Source organism: Euprymna scolopes, chromosome 46, assembly GCF_053919585.1.
Source record: "Euprymna scolopes isolate OS-2025 chromosome 46, ASM5391958v1, whole genome shotgun sequence".
Lineage (NCBI taxonomy): Eukaryota > Metazoa > Mollusca > Cephalopoda > Sepiida > Sepiolidae > Euprymna > Euprymna scolopes.
This window is the reverse complement of record NC_136527.1, coordinates 73,717,325-73,731,484: the sequence shown is the minus strand read 5'-3', so window position 1 is coordinate 73,731,484 and position 14,160 is coordinate 73,717,325. Positions and strand designations below refer to the sequence as shown.

The 14,160-nt window shown below is 33.8% G+C and overlaps 1 protein-coding gene across 2 annotated transcripts in view; it reads left to right on the top strand.

Moving 5' to 3' along the window:
• LOC145271385 (uncharacterized) overlaps window positions 1-14,160 on the top strand; it is a 72,512-nt gene that overhangs the window by 43,488 nt on the left and 14,864 nt on the right. For both annotated transcript variants that reach the window (XM_080126926.1, XM_080126925.1), the window contains exon 6: window positions 11,917-12,034. In XM_080126926.1, coding sequence (XP_079983052.1) covers window positions 11,917-12,034 — 118 coding nt within the window. The remainder of the gene's footprint in view (window positions 1-11,916; window positions 12,035-14,160) is intronic.

The following is a 14,160-nucleotide window of genomic DNA, read 5'->3' as shown; positions in this document are numbered from 1 at the left end:
GTAGAGTCTACTCTTTCAACTTTGACTTCTTAGCTGCCAAATTTTCACCCCAAAACTGATTAAAAGGCTTGTTGCATGTCTGAATATCCTTTATGTAAAATTTCAAATGTTTAGACCCAAAATTGGCTGAATAGTTTGCTAGAGACCGCAATGGTCAAATCTTTTGAATTTTGACCCCTTGGCAGCCAAATTTTCAACACAAACCGATTAAAAAGCTTGCCCTATCTCTGAATACCTTTTATGTAAAATTTCAAATGTTTACATCAAAAATTGGGTGTAGTATTTTGGTAGAGACTGTAGAGGTACAAAATTTTTAACTTTGACCGTAATTTTGACCCCCCCTAACATTTTATTTTTTGGGGCTCAAATCAAATTAAAAAGTTTGATTCCTGTCCAAGTAACCTACATTTAAAATTTCAAGTGTTTAGACCCCCAAATTGGCAGAGAAGTTTTTTTTTTTTTGTTTTTTTTTACATGGTGGTCACCACTTATCAAGGCCCGGAAGCCACTCGGGGATAAGGGTTATTGCAAGTACAGTACGTTAGTGTGGAGATTTGATGAAGTGTTTACTTAAGGGGGCGGTTCATTAGGAATTTGTTAACGTTGGACTTGAAGACATCCAAGTTGCAGTCAGGTGGGAAGCAGGCAGATGGAACAGAGTTCCACAGGTGTGCAGTTCTAAGAAAGAAGCTTTGTTCATGGAATCCACGTTTTGATTTAGGCACAGATAAAGAGTGGGGGAAATTTTTAACAGTGGATTCAGCTATGACAGGTGTTTTTCATGGCAAGGGGAGACCAGAGATTGGAGTTCAGACGAGCACCTGCCATGGAAATAACGATAAAACAAGGATAGGCTCGTAACGTCTCTTCTGTGGGAGAGAGGTTGCAGGGTAGAGAAAAGGGCATCCCCCACTAAGCCATAAAGTCTATTTTGTACTCTGTCAAGGCAGGATAGGCTGTTTTTAGCAGCTCCTGCCCAGATATGGCAGCAGTATTCCATCCTTGGACGTACTTAGCTTTTGGTAGAGTTTTCAAATTTTTCCAAGTCTCAATACCTCTTATGTCAAATCTCAAATTCACAGAGTAGTTAGGTAGGGGAATGTACACACACATACATACATACACATACACACACACATACACATACACATATACACAGACAGAGAATTTCACTTTTATAGATATATACTAGCATTTCAGCCGGGTGTTTGGAGGTGTATGTTGAGCAAAAAAAAAAAAAAAGTGGTAGTGGGAAGGCAGGCTGGAACCCGTACCACGAAGGAGGAAAAGAATGGAAAAAAACGTAAACTGTTACAACCACCGCCAAACCGGAAGTGACATGGGTTTAAATTAAGGCTAGACAATCGAAAGGAGAGGATGACTTTCGACAATATCGGCGAAAAAAGCGACCTTCCCTGTAGAAAAGTGCCCAGTTGAAGGTGAAGATATTAATGTTTTTAGCCAATTTTTTTATATTTGATTGTCTGAAAGGTTGAGCTTAAAAATTATACTGATTTTGTGAAAATCCGTCACCTGTGTCGAAAGTTTTAGGCAGACATGCAAACATACACGCAACGATTTATATATTGGTAGCTCAAATTTTTCGACCCAAACCGATTAAAAAACTTGCCCTATCTCTGATTACCCTTTATGTAAAATTTCAAATGTTTAGGCCAGAAATTGTCTGAGTAATTTAGTAGACCTGCAGAGGTCAATTTTTTTTTTTTTAACTTTGACTTCTATTATGACCTCTTGACATTTATTGTTTTGGGCTCAAATCAAGTTATTAAGTTAGGTCCATGTCCAATGAACCTATATCTAAAATTTCAAGTGTTTATACCCAAAATTGGCGGATGGTCAAATCGTTGAATTTTGACTCCTTAAAAGCCAAATTTCTGGCCGAAAATGGATTACAAAGATTTTCCCAAATCTCAGTACCCTGTATATCAAATTTCGAGTCTGTAGACTTAAAATTGACAGAGTAGTTCGGTAGGGAAATGTACACACACAGACAGACAGGCAGACAGACAATTTCACTTTTATAGATATAGATAGATTTTTACTTTGCAATAATTTCATATCAGTCTGAAATAGGTTAAACTTTAAAAACAAACTGTGTTAATGACCGTTTCGGTAGAAAAAAGTCCACTGATGTTGGCCTACTGCTACAAATTTGGAATAGGGCATGCGAGCGAGAAAAAAAAAAGTATCAGTGATACAGCAGCTACATGAGAACTCTGTTCCGTCTGCTTGCTTCCCACCTGACTACAACTTGGATGTGTTCAAGTCCAACGTTAACAAATACCTAATGAACCGCCACCTTAAGTAAACACTTCATCAAATCTCCACACTAACGTAATGTACTTGCAATAACCCTTATCCCTGAGTGGCTTCCGGGCCGTGATAAGTGGTGACCACTGTGTAAAAAAAACAAAAAAAAAAAACTTTATTTTTAATATTCGCATTTAGTTTTTTTAATACTTAGTGTTTAGTGAATTAGATATTTAGTAAATTTAGTATGTTTTTTACTCGTAGCAGTGAGCCGATATCAGTGGACTTCTTTTTTTTTTTTTTAACAAAACGGTCATTAACAATGTTTTTGTTTTTTTTTGGGTTTAACCTATTTGAAACTGATATACATTATTGCACAATAAAAAACAAAAATCATTTTTCTTATTTCAAATTATTTAATAAATAAGTTATTCTAGTAAATTAGCTAACAATTTAATCAACAAAAATATTGTAAAAACTGAATTTAACTTTAAAATACTATGAAAAAAAATTTTTTTTAATTCAAGTAAAAAATGGCATTTTATTTCATTAAATAATTCGAAATAAAAAAAATTATTTTTGTTTTATTTTTACTGTGCAATAATTTATATCAGTCAATTACTAAATTTAAAACAATTGTTAGGTAATTTGTTAAAATAGATTTTTTAATTTAGTAATCAAAGAAAAAATTGAATTTTTATTCAAATAATTTGAAATAAAAAATGATTTTTGTTTTTAATTAATTATTTTTATCTGTGCAATAATTTATGAGTTAATTACTAAATTTAAAACAAAATTGTTAGGTAATTTGTTAAAATAGATTTTTAATTTATTAATCAAGTAAAAAATGGAATTTTTATTCAAATAATTTGAAATAAAAAAATTATTTTTGTTTTTAATTAATTATTTTTCCTGTGCAATAATTTATATCAGTCAATTACTAAATTTGAAACAAAATTGTTAGGTAATTTGTTAAAATAGATTTTTGTTTTTAATTATTTTTACTGTGCAATAATTTATATCAGTGAATTACTAAATTTGAAACAAAATTGTTAGGTAATTTGTTAAAGTATATATGTCAAGTTATGTCATGGTAACATATATTGAGCGAATTTCTAACAGTATTTTGTCTAGTTTATTATTTATAACATCTTTTTCCGAACTTACCGTGTTAAAGAGAGAGTCGGGCGCCATTTTGAATTTTCCAATACATCGGTAAACACTGTATGCTTTTCGAGCTGAATAAACATGTTAAATTGAATAAAAACACAAAAATTATAACCAGTTTGGTAGAAAAGTAATTTATCTTGCCTCTGATAACATTTATTTGTTATATATTTGTTTTTTGACAACTTTTTCGAATCTATGTGTACAATAATACAAACCCCTTGTTTCTTTTTTATATTTAAATAGAATTTAAATACTTGATATTTTTCCAAGCATCATGTTTTCTGTTAGAGGAACGTCACTTTTTTTAATAACATTTCTTTTTGTCTGTTTGTCATAATTTTGTAAAGTTTCACAATGGGTATCAAACACCCTCTTAAAAAAAAAAAACTCGCTTAATTCGATGTCTAATCCTAGGTATGAGTGGCAAGCCTCCTCCTAAAACCTTTAGCCTTAACAATAACGCTAAGTACAAGTGGCAGAGCTCCCCACTAAACAAACTTCCTCTGTGAGCTCATATAAGCGTAAAAAAATAAAAATAAAAATAAAAAAGCATAAAAACGTTTAAAGAAAAGTGCACATGATTAATCTAAAAAAAAAAAAAAAAAAAAAAAACGGTCAACTTTCCTAAAACGCTAGGATCGTCTTGAAATAGTGAATTATTTTACATTTATGTGAAACCAACCCCCACTCTAAATTCTAAGATTGTTTTTGTTTTGTTTCTATCCAGGATGTTCACACATAATTTTCCTTAGCCCTATCATTAATCCAAAGTCAGAGTGGCAACCTCCCCACCTTCTCATAATTGCACAAAGACCCTCTTAAAACCCCGCATAATCGCCTTTTAGAAAACAAACAAACAAACAAAAAAAAACAAACAGGATTTATCTATCATAGGAAAGGGGGGGGGGGTAACTGCCCTAAAACATTTGTATGATTCAAAATGGGAAATCATTTTACATTAAATTCTAAAATAATTTTTGGTTATCTCTTATTAAAGTTTTTCAAGTTGTTCACATGCAGTTGTCTATAAAGTATGTATATGTAGAATCACATATTTTGGAGAGGTGGTCAGATGGGGGGGGGGAAGGTATTAATCTACAATAATGCCAAAGAAATATTGCAATATATTAATTTTTAACCAAACCTAGATTTCGATTTCAGTTTTTGGCACATAAAATGCATTACAACTAAACTTTGACTACAACCTGGATGTCTTCAAGTCCAATGTAAACAAATTCCTGATGAACCGCCTGCTTAAGTAAGACACTGTATCAAATCTCCAGCACTAACGTACTGTACACACAGTAACCCTTATCCCCGAGTGGCTTCCGGGCCTTGATAAGTGGTGAATAAAAAAAATTCCATTGATTATTATATTGTACCCAATATATGGTACTGGTTCCAAAAGTAAAAAGAAAAAAATAAGACTTGGGTGCCATCAGCTAGAATCAAAACCAAAACATTTAGGGTTACAGCTTAGTCGTTAAGTTTGTGTGTAGGTATATATATATATATATATATATATATATATATATATATATATATATATATATATATATACTAGACTAGATAGACTAGATTACCCGTGACCCGTTGGGTCAGTATGTTATATTAGCTATGGAATTCATGTATGAGTGTAACACTTGTGACGTAAAGAAAATAGTTTTTTTTGTGACATAACAGAAATATTTCTATGAAAGTATATTAAATATGAAAAAAAGAATATAGATTTTTATGAGTTTCTATCTATATAAAACCCAAGTACGTCCAAGGATGGAATACTGTTGCCATATCTGGGCAGGAGCTGCCAAAAATAGCCTGGTCCCCCCTCGCCAATCTTTCACGAAAAACACCCGTCTAGCTGAATCCACTGTGAAAAATTTCCCCCCACTCTATATCTGTGCCTAAATCAAAACGCGGATTCCATGAACAAAGCTTCTTTCTTAGAACTGCACGCCTGTGGAACTCTGTTCCGTCTGCCTGCTTCCCTCCGGACTACAACTTGGATGTCTTCAAGTCCAATGTTAACAAATTCCTAATGAACCGCCCCCTTAAGTAAACACTTCATCAAATCTCCACACTAACGTAATGTACTTGCAATAACCCTTATCCCTGAGTGGCTTCTGGGCCTTGATAAGTGGTGACCACTGTGTAAAAAAAAAAAAAAAAAATCTTGAAAAAAAAAAACTTACAGCCATTGAATTATAAGTGGTTTGCCATACTTATAGGTAAATGTGCACTGAGCAGATACCATAATACTTAAAGCTAAATTCAAATTTTGAAATATCTTCTAATTTAAACGTGGAAAAAAAAAATTGGGTCGCTGAAAACGTACACAGTAAAACAATACATTGTAAAATAGTAGATTTATTTGTAAGAAAATTGTGTTAAAATAACTTAAACGTAATACGGAAATGAACAATGTAAAAAAAAATGCAGAAAGTATAAACAATTGTTTAGTTGGATAATTTAAAATACAAAAAAAATTAGGCTGCTGAAAACGTACACAGTAAAAAAAAAATGTTGTCAACAGGTCAAAGTTGATTTATTTGTGAGAAAATTGAGACAGTATAGTTGTAATATAGAATAGTTGCAAAACATCCCCTAAGGGGTCAGTATGTTATATTAGCTATGGAATTAATGTATGAGCATGACACTTGTGACGTAAAGAAAATAATTTTTTATGACATAACAGAAACATTTCTATGAAAGTATATTAAAATGAAAAAAAATATATAGACAGATTTCTATGAGTCATTCTGTTTAGAGTAGTAGTAGTAGGGAAATATATGTGTTTCATCCACGCTAGGAATATTCTGTGTAGCTTAATTGCTATATATATTTTATAACTTACTACCTAACTTTACCTACATATTGAGCACTGTTGAAGTAAATACTTAAAGTTTACGCATAAATTTATACTTTCATATATTAATTTATGTGATTAGATGAAGTAGTCATATATATATATATATATATATATATATATATATATATATATACACACACAAACACACACACACACACGCACACATACATACTAGCAGGCCGCCTGGCATTGCCTGGATGTAAAATACACTTATATATAATATTTTGATTAATGCAGATTTCGTATTTAGTATTATACTAGCAGGACCCATAAACTGCCGTTGCCCAGTGAAAGCATATAGGAGTATAGATATACACACACACACACACACATATATGAAACTGACTGAAAGTACATCTTTTAAACTCCTCAGCCTAACGTTCACAGGAAACATGAGTTGGAACAATTACATTGAGAGCATTGCCAGAACCGCTGTGAAGAAGGTAGGTTCTCTCTACCGTGCTAGAAAGCTACTAACGCCCAAAAGTATCTTGTATCTCTATAAGGCCACCATTCGCCCATGTATGGAGTATTGTTGTCACATTTGGGCCGGTGCATCTGCTACTAGTCTCTCACTCCTAGACAAGGTTCAAAAGAGAGTCGCCAACCTAATAGGTCCTGAACTGTCATCTAAGCTTCAGCCTCTGTCCCATCGACGGAATGTTGCATCCCTCTGCCTGTTCTACAAGTACTTTAACAGTGAATGCTCCAACAAACTGCAAGCACTTGTACCCCCTCGACGTAAATACCCCCGACAAACCCGACAAGCAGCTAAATCCCACCCCATCACAGTTGAGATCCCTAGATGTAAGACAGCCTTCTACTCCAGTAGTTTCTTCCCCAGAACCGCTAGACTTTGGAACTCCCTTCCAGGTTCCTGCTTCCCCAACTGTACTGACATGCAGAAGTTCAAGTGTAACGTGAACCGACATCTTGCTGCCCAACTCCCCACACAGTACCCCTGTAGCTTATGTCCCTGATAGTAGCCCCCTACATCAAAGTGGCAATGTTTATTGTTTGGGGTGAAATGTAATAATAAAAATATATATATATATATATATATATATACACACACACACACACACACACACATATATATATATATATACACACGCACACACTATATATATATACACACACATATATACACACACACACATATATATATATACACACACACACACACACACACACACACACATATATATATATATATATATATATATATATATATATGTATATATATATATATATATACACACACACATACACACATAAAATTAATCAACCTAAATTATATTCCTCTCTGGGTCAAATTGACGCTTTCTAATCTATATCTATCTGTTGAAGAAATAGATTTAAAAAGATGACTCTCTACTTGCCCCCCCCCCCCCGTTCCTTTCTTTCTCTCTTGCCCCCCCCCCTCTCAACTATGTCTAGCTCTCTTTCTTTCCACTCCTCTTGGTTTTTTAATATCCTTTCTTATCTCTCTTTTTAATTTTTCTCTTTTCTCTCACCACCACATTTCTTGATTTCATTTAGTATCTGCATCTTAACACCCTCTTTTTATTATTATTAAAAAAAGAAAAAGAAAAACCGTTGCATATCTTGACTTCACCACAACCTGATGATTTTTCTTTAAGCTCCATTTTACCCTGGACATTTATACATATGTATATATATATATATACAATATCGTTGTCTTCAAGTCTAACGTAAACAAGTTTTTGATGAGCCGTTCCATATAAGTTAACAAATTTACCGAATTTCCATTTACTAATGATTACTATATTGTATTGTCCAATTTCTATTGTACACTCTTTAACCCTTATCCTCGAGTGGCCTCTTGGCCCTGATAACTGGTGACGCCTATTTAAAAAAAAATATATATATATATATATATATATATTTTTTTTTTTTTTAAATAGGCATCACCACTTATCAAGCCCAAGAGGCCACTCGAGGATAAGGGTTAAAGAGTGTACAGTAGAAATTGGACAATATAGTAATCAAAAAAAAAAAAATATATATATATTTTTTTTAATAGGCATCACCACTTATCAAGGCCAAGAGGCCACTCGAGGATAAGGGTTAAAGAGTGTACAGTAGAAATTGGACAATATAGTAACCGTTAGTAATGGAAATTCGGTAAATTTGTTAACTTATATGGAACGGCTCATCAAAAACTTGTTTACGTTAGACTTGAAGACAACGATATTGTAGTCAGCTGGAAAGCAGGAAAACAGAATACAATTCCACAGGCGTGCAGTTCTAAGAAAAAAGCTTTGCTCATGGAATCTACGTTTAGGTTTAGGCACAGATAAAGAGTGGGGGAAATTATTGATAGTGTTTTCTGCTAGACGGGTGTTTTTTGTGAAAGTTTGGCGAGGGAGGACCATAGATTGAAGCTCAGTCGAGCACTTGCCATGAAAATAACAATAAAGCAGAGACAAACTCGCAAAATTTCTATGAGATAGATGTTGCAGGGAAGAGAAAAGGTCATCTCCTACGAAGTCTATTTTGAACTCTATCAAGGCAGGGTAAGAAAGAAGCTTTGCTCATGGAATCTACATTTAGGTTTATTAATTAGATAAAGGGAAATTATTGATAGTGGTTTCAGCTAGACGAGTGTTTCTTGTGAAAGTTTTACATTTCCGTTTTCTCATGGATTACCAATGCATTTTCAACAGATCTATTTCGGATTTTTTCCTGTTTGGGATTTTCCCATTGGATTTTTTAACATCTTTTTTCTCCCCTTTTTTCCGTTTCTTGCTTCCTCAAAAAAAAAAAAAAAGAATATAGATTTCTATGAGTCTTTCTGTTTATAATTGTTTAATCTTGAAAAAAAAAAAACTTACAGCCATTGAATTATAAGTGGTTTGCCATACTTATAGGTAAATGTGCACTGAGCAGATACCATAATACTTAAAGCTAAATTCAAATTTTGAAATATCTAATTTAAACGTGGAAAAAAAAAAAAAAATTGGGTCGCTGAAAACGTACACAGTAAAACAATACATTGTAAAATAGTAGATTTATTTGTAAGAAAATTGCATTAAAATCCCCTCTTTGAATCCCCTCAAACTGTCTAAAACTGTTAAATGACTTTTTCTATGCAAATATGATAAACTTCGTATCATTTGTTTCCTGTGATTCATTAATCTGCAGAATTTATTGTATATTTTGCAAACCTCTTTCCTCTGATGAAGAGGATTGCATTCTTCGAAACTCCATGGAATAAGGTTTTTTTCTTGTTTTATTTTTTATTCCTTGTCGAATATTTAAAATTTTGTATACCTTCCTTATAGGTTTATATGGTTTTCTGCAAATTTGAATAAATTCTCAATATCAAGATTTTTATTTTATATTAGTGCACACCAACTCTAACACAAAATCGAGTACACTCAACATTGTCTTACCATCGACGTTTACCTTGTGAACTCGGAGTATGGGAAATTCCCATATGCATAAAACAAAATCACTAAAAAAAACAAAAATACCCTAACTAAGAGTAAGGGCAATGAGTAAACACAATTTTAACCATCATTTTAGATGGTTAAAATTATTACGAACTTGCCCGGATTCGAACCTGGAATCTTCTGATCCGTAGTCAGACGCGTTATATATTGCGCCACAAATCCTTTCTGTATGCCAGAAGATGTTACCGCGACTGTTAAATTCTGTTGACGTGGGCGGGTAACTTTTTCGCCGAAACGGCCCAAAAAACCCTTATTTTGGGCTTTTTGTGTGACTCGGCGTTGTTTGTTACGAACCATATATAGATAAGGACAATCTAGGGACTCCCACCTTTCAGGGGGAAAAAATAATTTTTCAATTCGGTGCATCCACTCGAAAGTTTTATTGGTATATATACACATAAATAAATAAATAAACATTTAGAATTTTATTAATGGTATAGATGATGTATTTTCAAATAAGTTTTCATTATAACACCTTTATTTTATACATCATTTTAAAGAGCATGTTTCACTCTACCTAATCGTTTAAATTACAACCGTTTTAAAACAATTATGCCTGCTTTGCAGAACGTTGAATACAAGATGGAAAAAAAAAACAAATTCGCACATTTTTCTTATTTCAATTCAAGCTAGGCCGAAAAGCTGCTGAAACTGCTCGCGATATCAACGAAGCGTTTGGCCCAGCAACCACTACTGCACGCACAGCACAATGGTGGTTTAAGACGAGAGTCTTGAAGATAGGTTTTACTAGGTCGTGAAGAAAGTTCTTGCGGAATATTAATTTTTTATTTCAAACTAGCGGCTGTACCGCATCGGCACACACAAGCCTGAGTCAAACACAAAATCAACTACACTCAACATCAAATACACTCAACATCGTCTTACCATCAACGCTTACCTTGTAAACTCTGAGTATGGCAAATTCCCATATGCACAAAACAAAATCACTAAAAAATCAAAAATACCCTAACTAAGAGTAAGGATAATGAGTAACGTTGGATAAAATGATGGGTAAAATTATTACGAACTTGCCGGGATTCGAACCTGGAATCTTCTGATCCGTAGTCAGACGCGTTATGCATTGCACAAATCCTGTCCGTATGCCAGTAGATGATACCGCGACTGTATACAAACAGTGCTAAATTCCATTGACATGGGCAGGTAACTTTTTCAACGAAATGCACGAAACGGCCCCAAAATCCTTTATTTCGGGCTTTTTGTGTGACTCAGCGTTGTTCGTTATGAACTATGTATAGATAAGGACAATATATATAAAAACAGAGTTTGGTTTGAAAATGTTTTATTGTCACAGCATAATAACGTAACTCGTTTTTATTATTATTTAAAAAAATATATATATAAAAACAGTTTCATTTGAAAAAGTTTTATTGTTGCGACATAATAATAATATAACTCGTTTTTATTATTATTTTTTAAAAAATATATATGATTACAGAGTTTGGTTTAAAAACGTTTTCTTGTTGTGATATTTGTTTACCGAGTCAGCGTGTGTAAACTGCGAAGGTGAAGGTCAAACTCGTGTTGAGGGAAATGTATCCTTTTTTTTCTTTCTTCGCAGTGAAGTCGGTCAGAGTACATATTCCCTATTTGGTCTCTAACTTTATATATATGGAGACGTATATGCATACCTAGTTTTTTTATAAATATATATATATACTAGCATTTCAGCCTGGCGTTGCCCGGGTGTTTGAATGTGTATGTTGAGCAAAAAGAAAAAAGCTAAATTTTTTAACTTTGACCCCTAACACTTAACACTTATTGTTTTTGACTCAAATCAAGTTACTAAGTTAGATCCATGTCCAAGGAACCCATATCTAAAATTTCAAGTGTTTAGACCCAAAATTGTCGGAGGAGTTTGGTAGAGTTCTCAAAGGTCAAATCGTTGAACTTTGACCCCTTAACAGCCAAATTTCTGGCCGAAAACGGATTAGAAAAATTTTTCCTCAATCTCAGTACCCTGTATATCAAATTTCGAGTCAGTAGACCGAAAATTAACAGTTATAGAGAACTGTACGCACACACACACACAGACAGACACTTTCACTTTATATATATATATAGAGAGAGAGAGAGAGAGATGATTGATGTCTATTTTGTTTGTTTCAGTCGCAGGTAGTCACACCTGAAATAAAGAAAAAACAAAAAACAACACCACCACCAACATCCTCCACAACACCACCAATAACGACAACAACAACGACAAAAAAAGCAATAATGAAAACAGGTAAGTCACAAAAATATCTATTAGTAGTAATAATAATAATAATAATAATAATTATACATTTAAAATTAATATTATAATAACGAAAAATATGGGATTTCAAGTACCATGTAATTGTTATGGAGCAAACAGTAACACATCCAAAAATTATGAAAAACGATTTAGTTTCGAAATCTACTGATTTGAATTAGAGAGTTAACAGGGGAGGTAATTAAGTTCCCAATTTCTTATAAATTCAATCAATTATTTTTTTTTTTTAATAAAAAATGAAAAAATTCAAACAGGTAAAAAAAAAAGTTATTTTTAAAAACTTCACAAATTATGTATATATGTTTATGTTTACTTGTTTGAAGTTTCGACTGAATTACCTCCCCTTTTGTTTACATCATGTGATCTAATATGTCTGACCCAGCATATAATCTTATAATTATTTTTCTACCTTATCGTTTTCTATAATTTTTGGATGTGTTACTATTTGTGGCACAACAATTATGTAGGTATCATTTATTTTACTTGAAATTCAATATTTTTCGTTATCTATTATATAAATCTTACCTGTCTGTTTAAATGTATGTATGTATATATGTATGTATGTTTGTATATCTTTTTTTATGGTCAGGTCATGTCATATGCTACTGGTACCATGTAACCCAGTACTACCTGCCTCATGGTTGGGTCACCGGCGACTAAACTGGTTCCCCCACCAGAGTTGTTTGGTGAGGAGGGCGGCTAGTCTCCCTGAAGGATTAAAAACAAGACCTTTCAAAGGGCGAATGAACCCTTTTTCGGGGTCAACGGCCAACTAGCACCGTGTATATTTGTGTGTGTGTATATGTGTATCGGGGTGGAGAGGGCTCCCGTAAGCCGTAGTGAAGGCAACCTTTCTAGGAGAAGCAAATCCTGATTTAAAAAACCATAAAGCGGGAGACCAGTACCTGCATTAAGCTGATCTGCAGTTTGATTTGTTGCTGGCTATCTTGCTCTTGCTTGTTGCTGGATCTCAACATTTTGAACCGAGAGAGAGACTTAGCTGTCGTACAAAGCTAAGACTCTGTAACATCATCTGTGTATAGATACTCCCTCAGGCATTTGGGCTTATGGACTTTAAGTGTCTGAGGGAGTGGAACTCGTCTGACAAGATGTTGCAATCATCATATCTTGCAAAAACCTTTGACAGAGGTGACGGATCCTGACAAGATCGGTATCATTTTGAAGCCCGACATCTCGGATGACAAATATCGAAAACTTGGACAAAAACATTAATTTCTTAACCTTAAACTGGCCAGTTTTGTATAAGGAGGGGTCGATTTTTTGTGAGCCATTTTTGCAAGTCATCATATCGGTTGGATTTTGTCTAATTTTAACGTTCTGAACTTCCAGGTTATATTTATGGGAAAGGCATAACTCCATATACCCTTCGTACAGTTAAATAGTAGAATAAACTTTGTTACAGAGAGAGAGAGAGAGAGAGAGAGGAGAGTAAACGTGGAGGTAGACACGTTTACCAGAACCGAAGGTCAGCTGACCAAATTACGTATGTATGACGTGATCAGCAGATCGGTGAGATTTGATTTGAGCTTTGAAGAAGACGGACGTTTTTCCGTGGTCTCCCCCTCTTAACTGGGGAGGGGGGAGACGAACGCTGACGTGTGTGAAGAAGAACCCACACAAGCAGATTTCACTTCCACCTCCTGCAGGACCTCTGGGGAAAGTGAAATAAAAAACTATAAAACACATTCATCGTCTTGGAGTGATAAATCTTCGTCAAACAGGTATCGAGTCTCCCTCCAGGATGAGAAATTTCCAGATGGTCCGTTTTGAAGAAGCAGAGGTAGGTTCAGAAATTACATGTCACACACACGATTCCCTTTATGATAATACACACGTACAACCATTTATATTAGAGACAATCATACGCACACAGAATCTTTGATGTTATACAGTGTATACACCCAAACGTAAAAAGTGCCCCTAAATGAAGAACTCTATATAACATATTCAAATGTAACGAAAGCTCAATTTGGTACCCCTCAAGGATAACCTTGATGATAACGAATATATAACAACTTGACTGTTAAATAGTAGAATAAACTTGACTGTGAAGTCTTGGTTGAGCAATCTAGGATAAG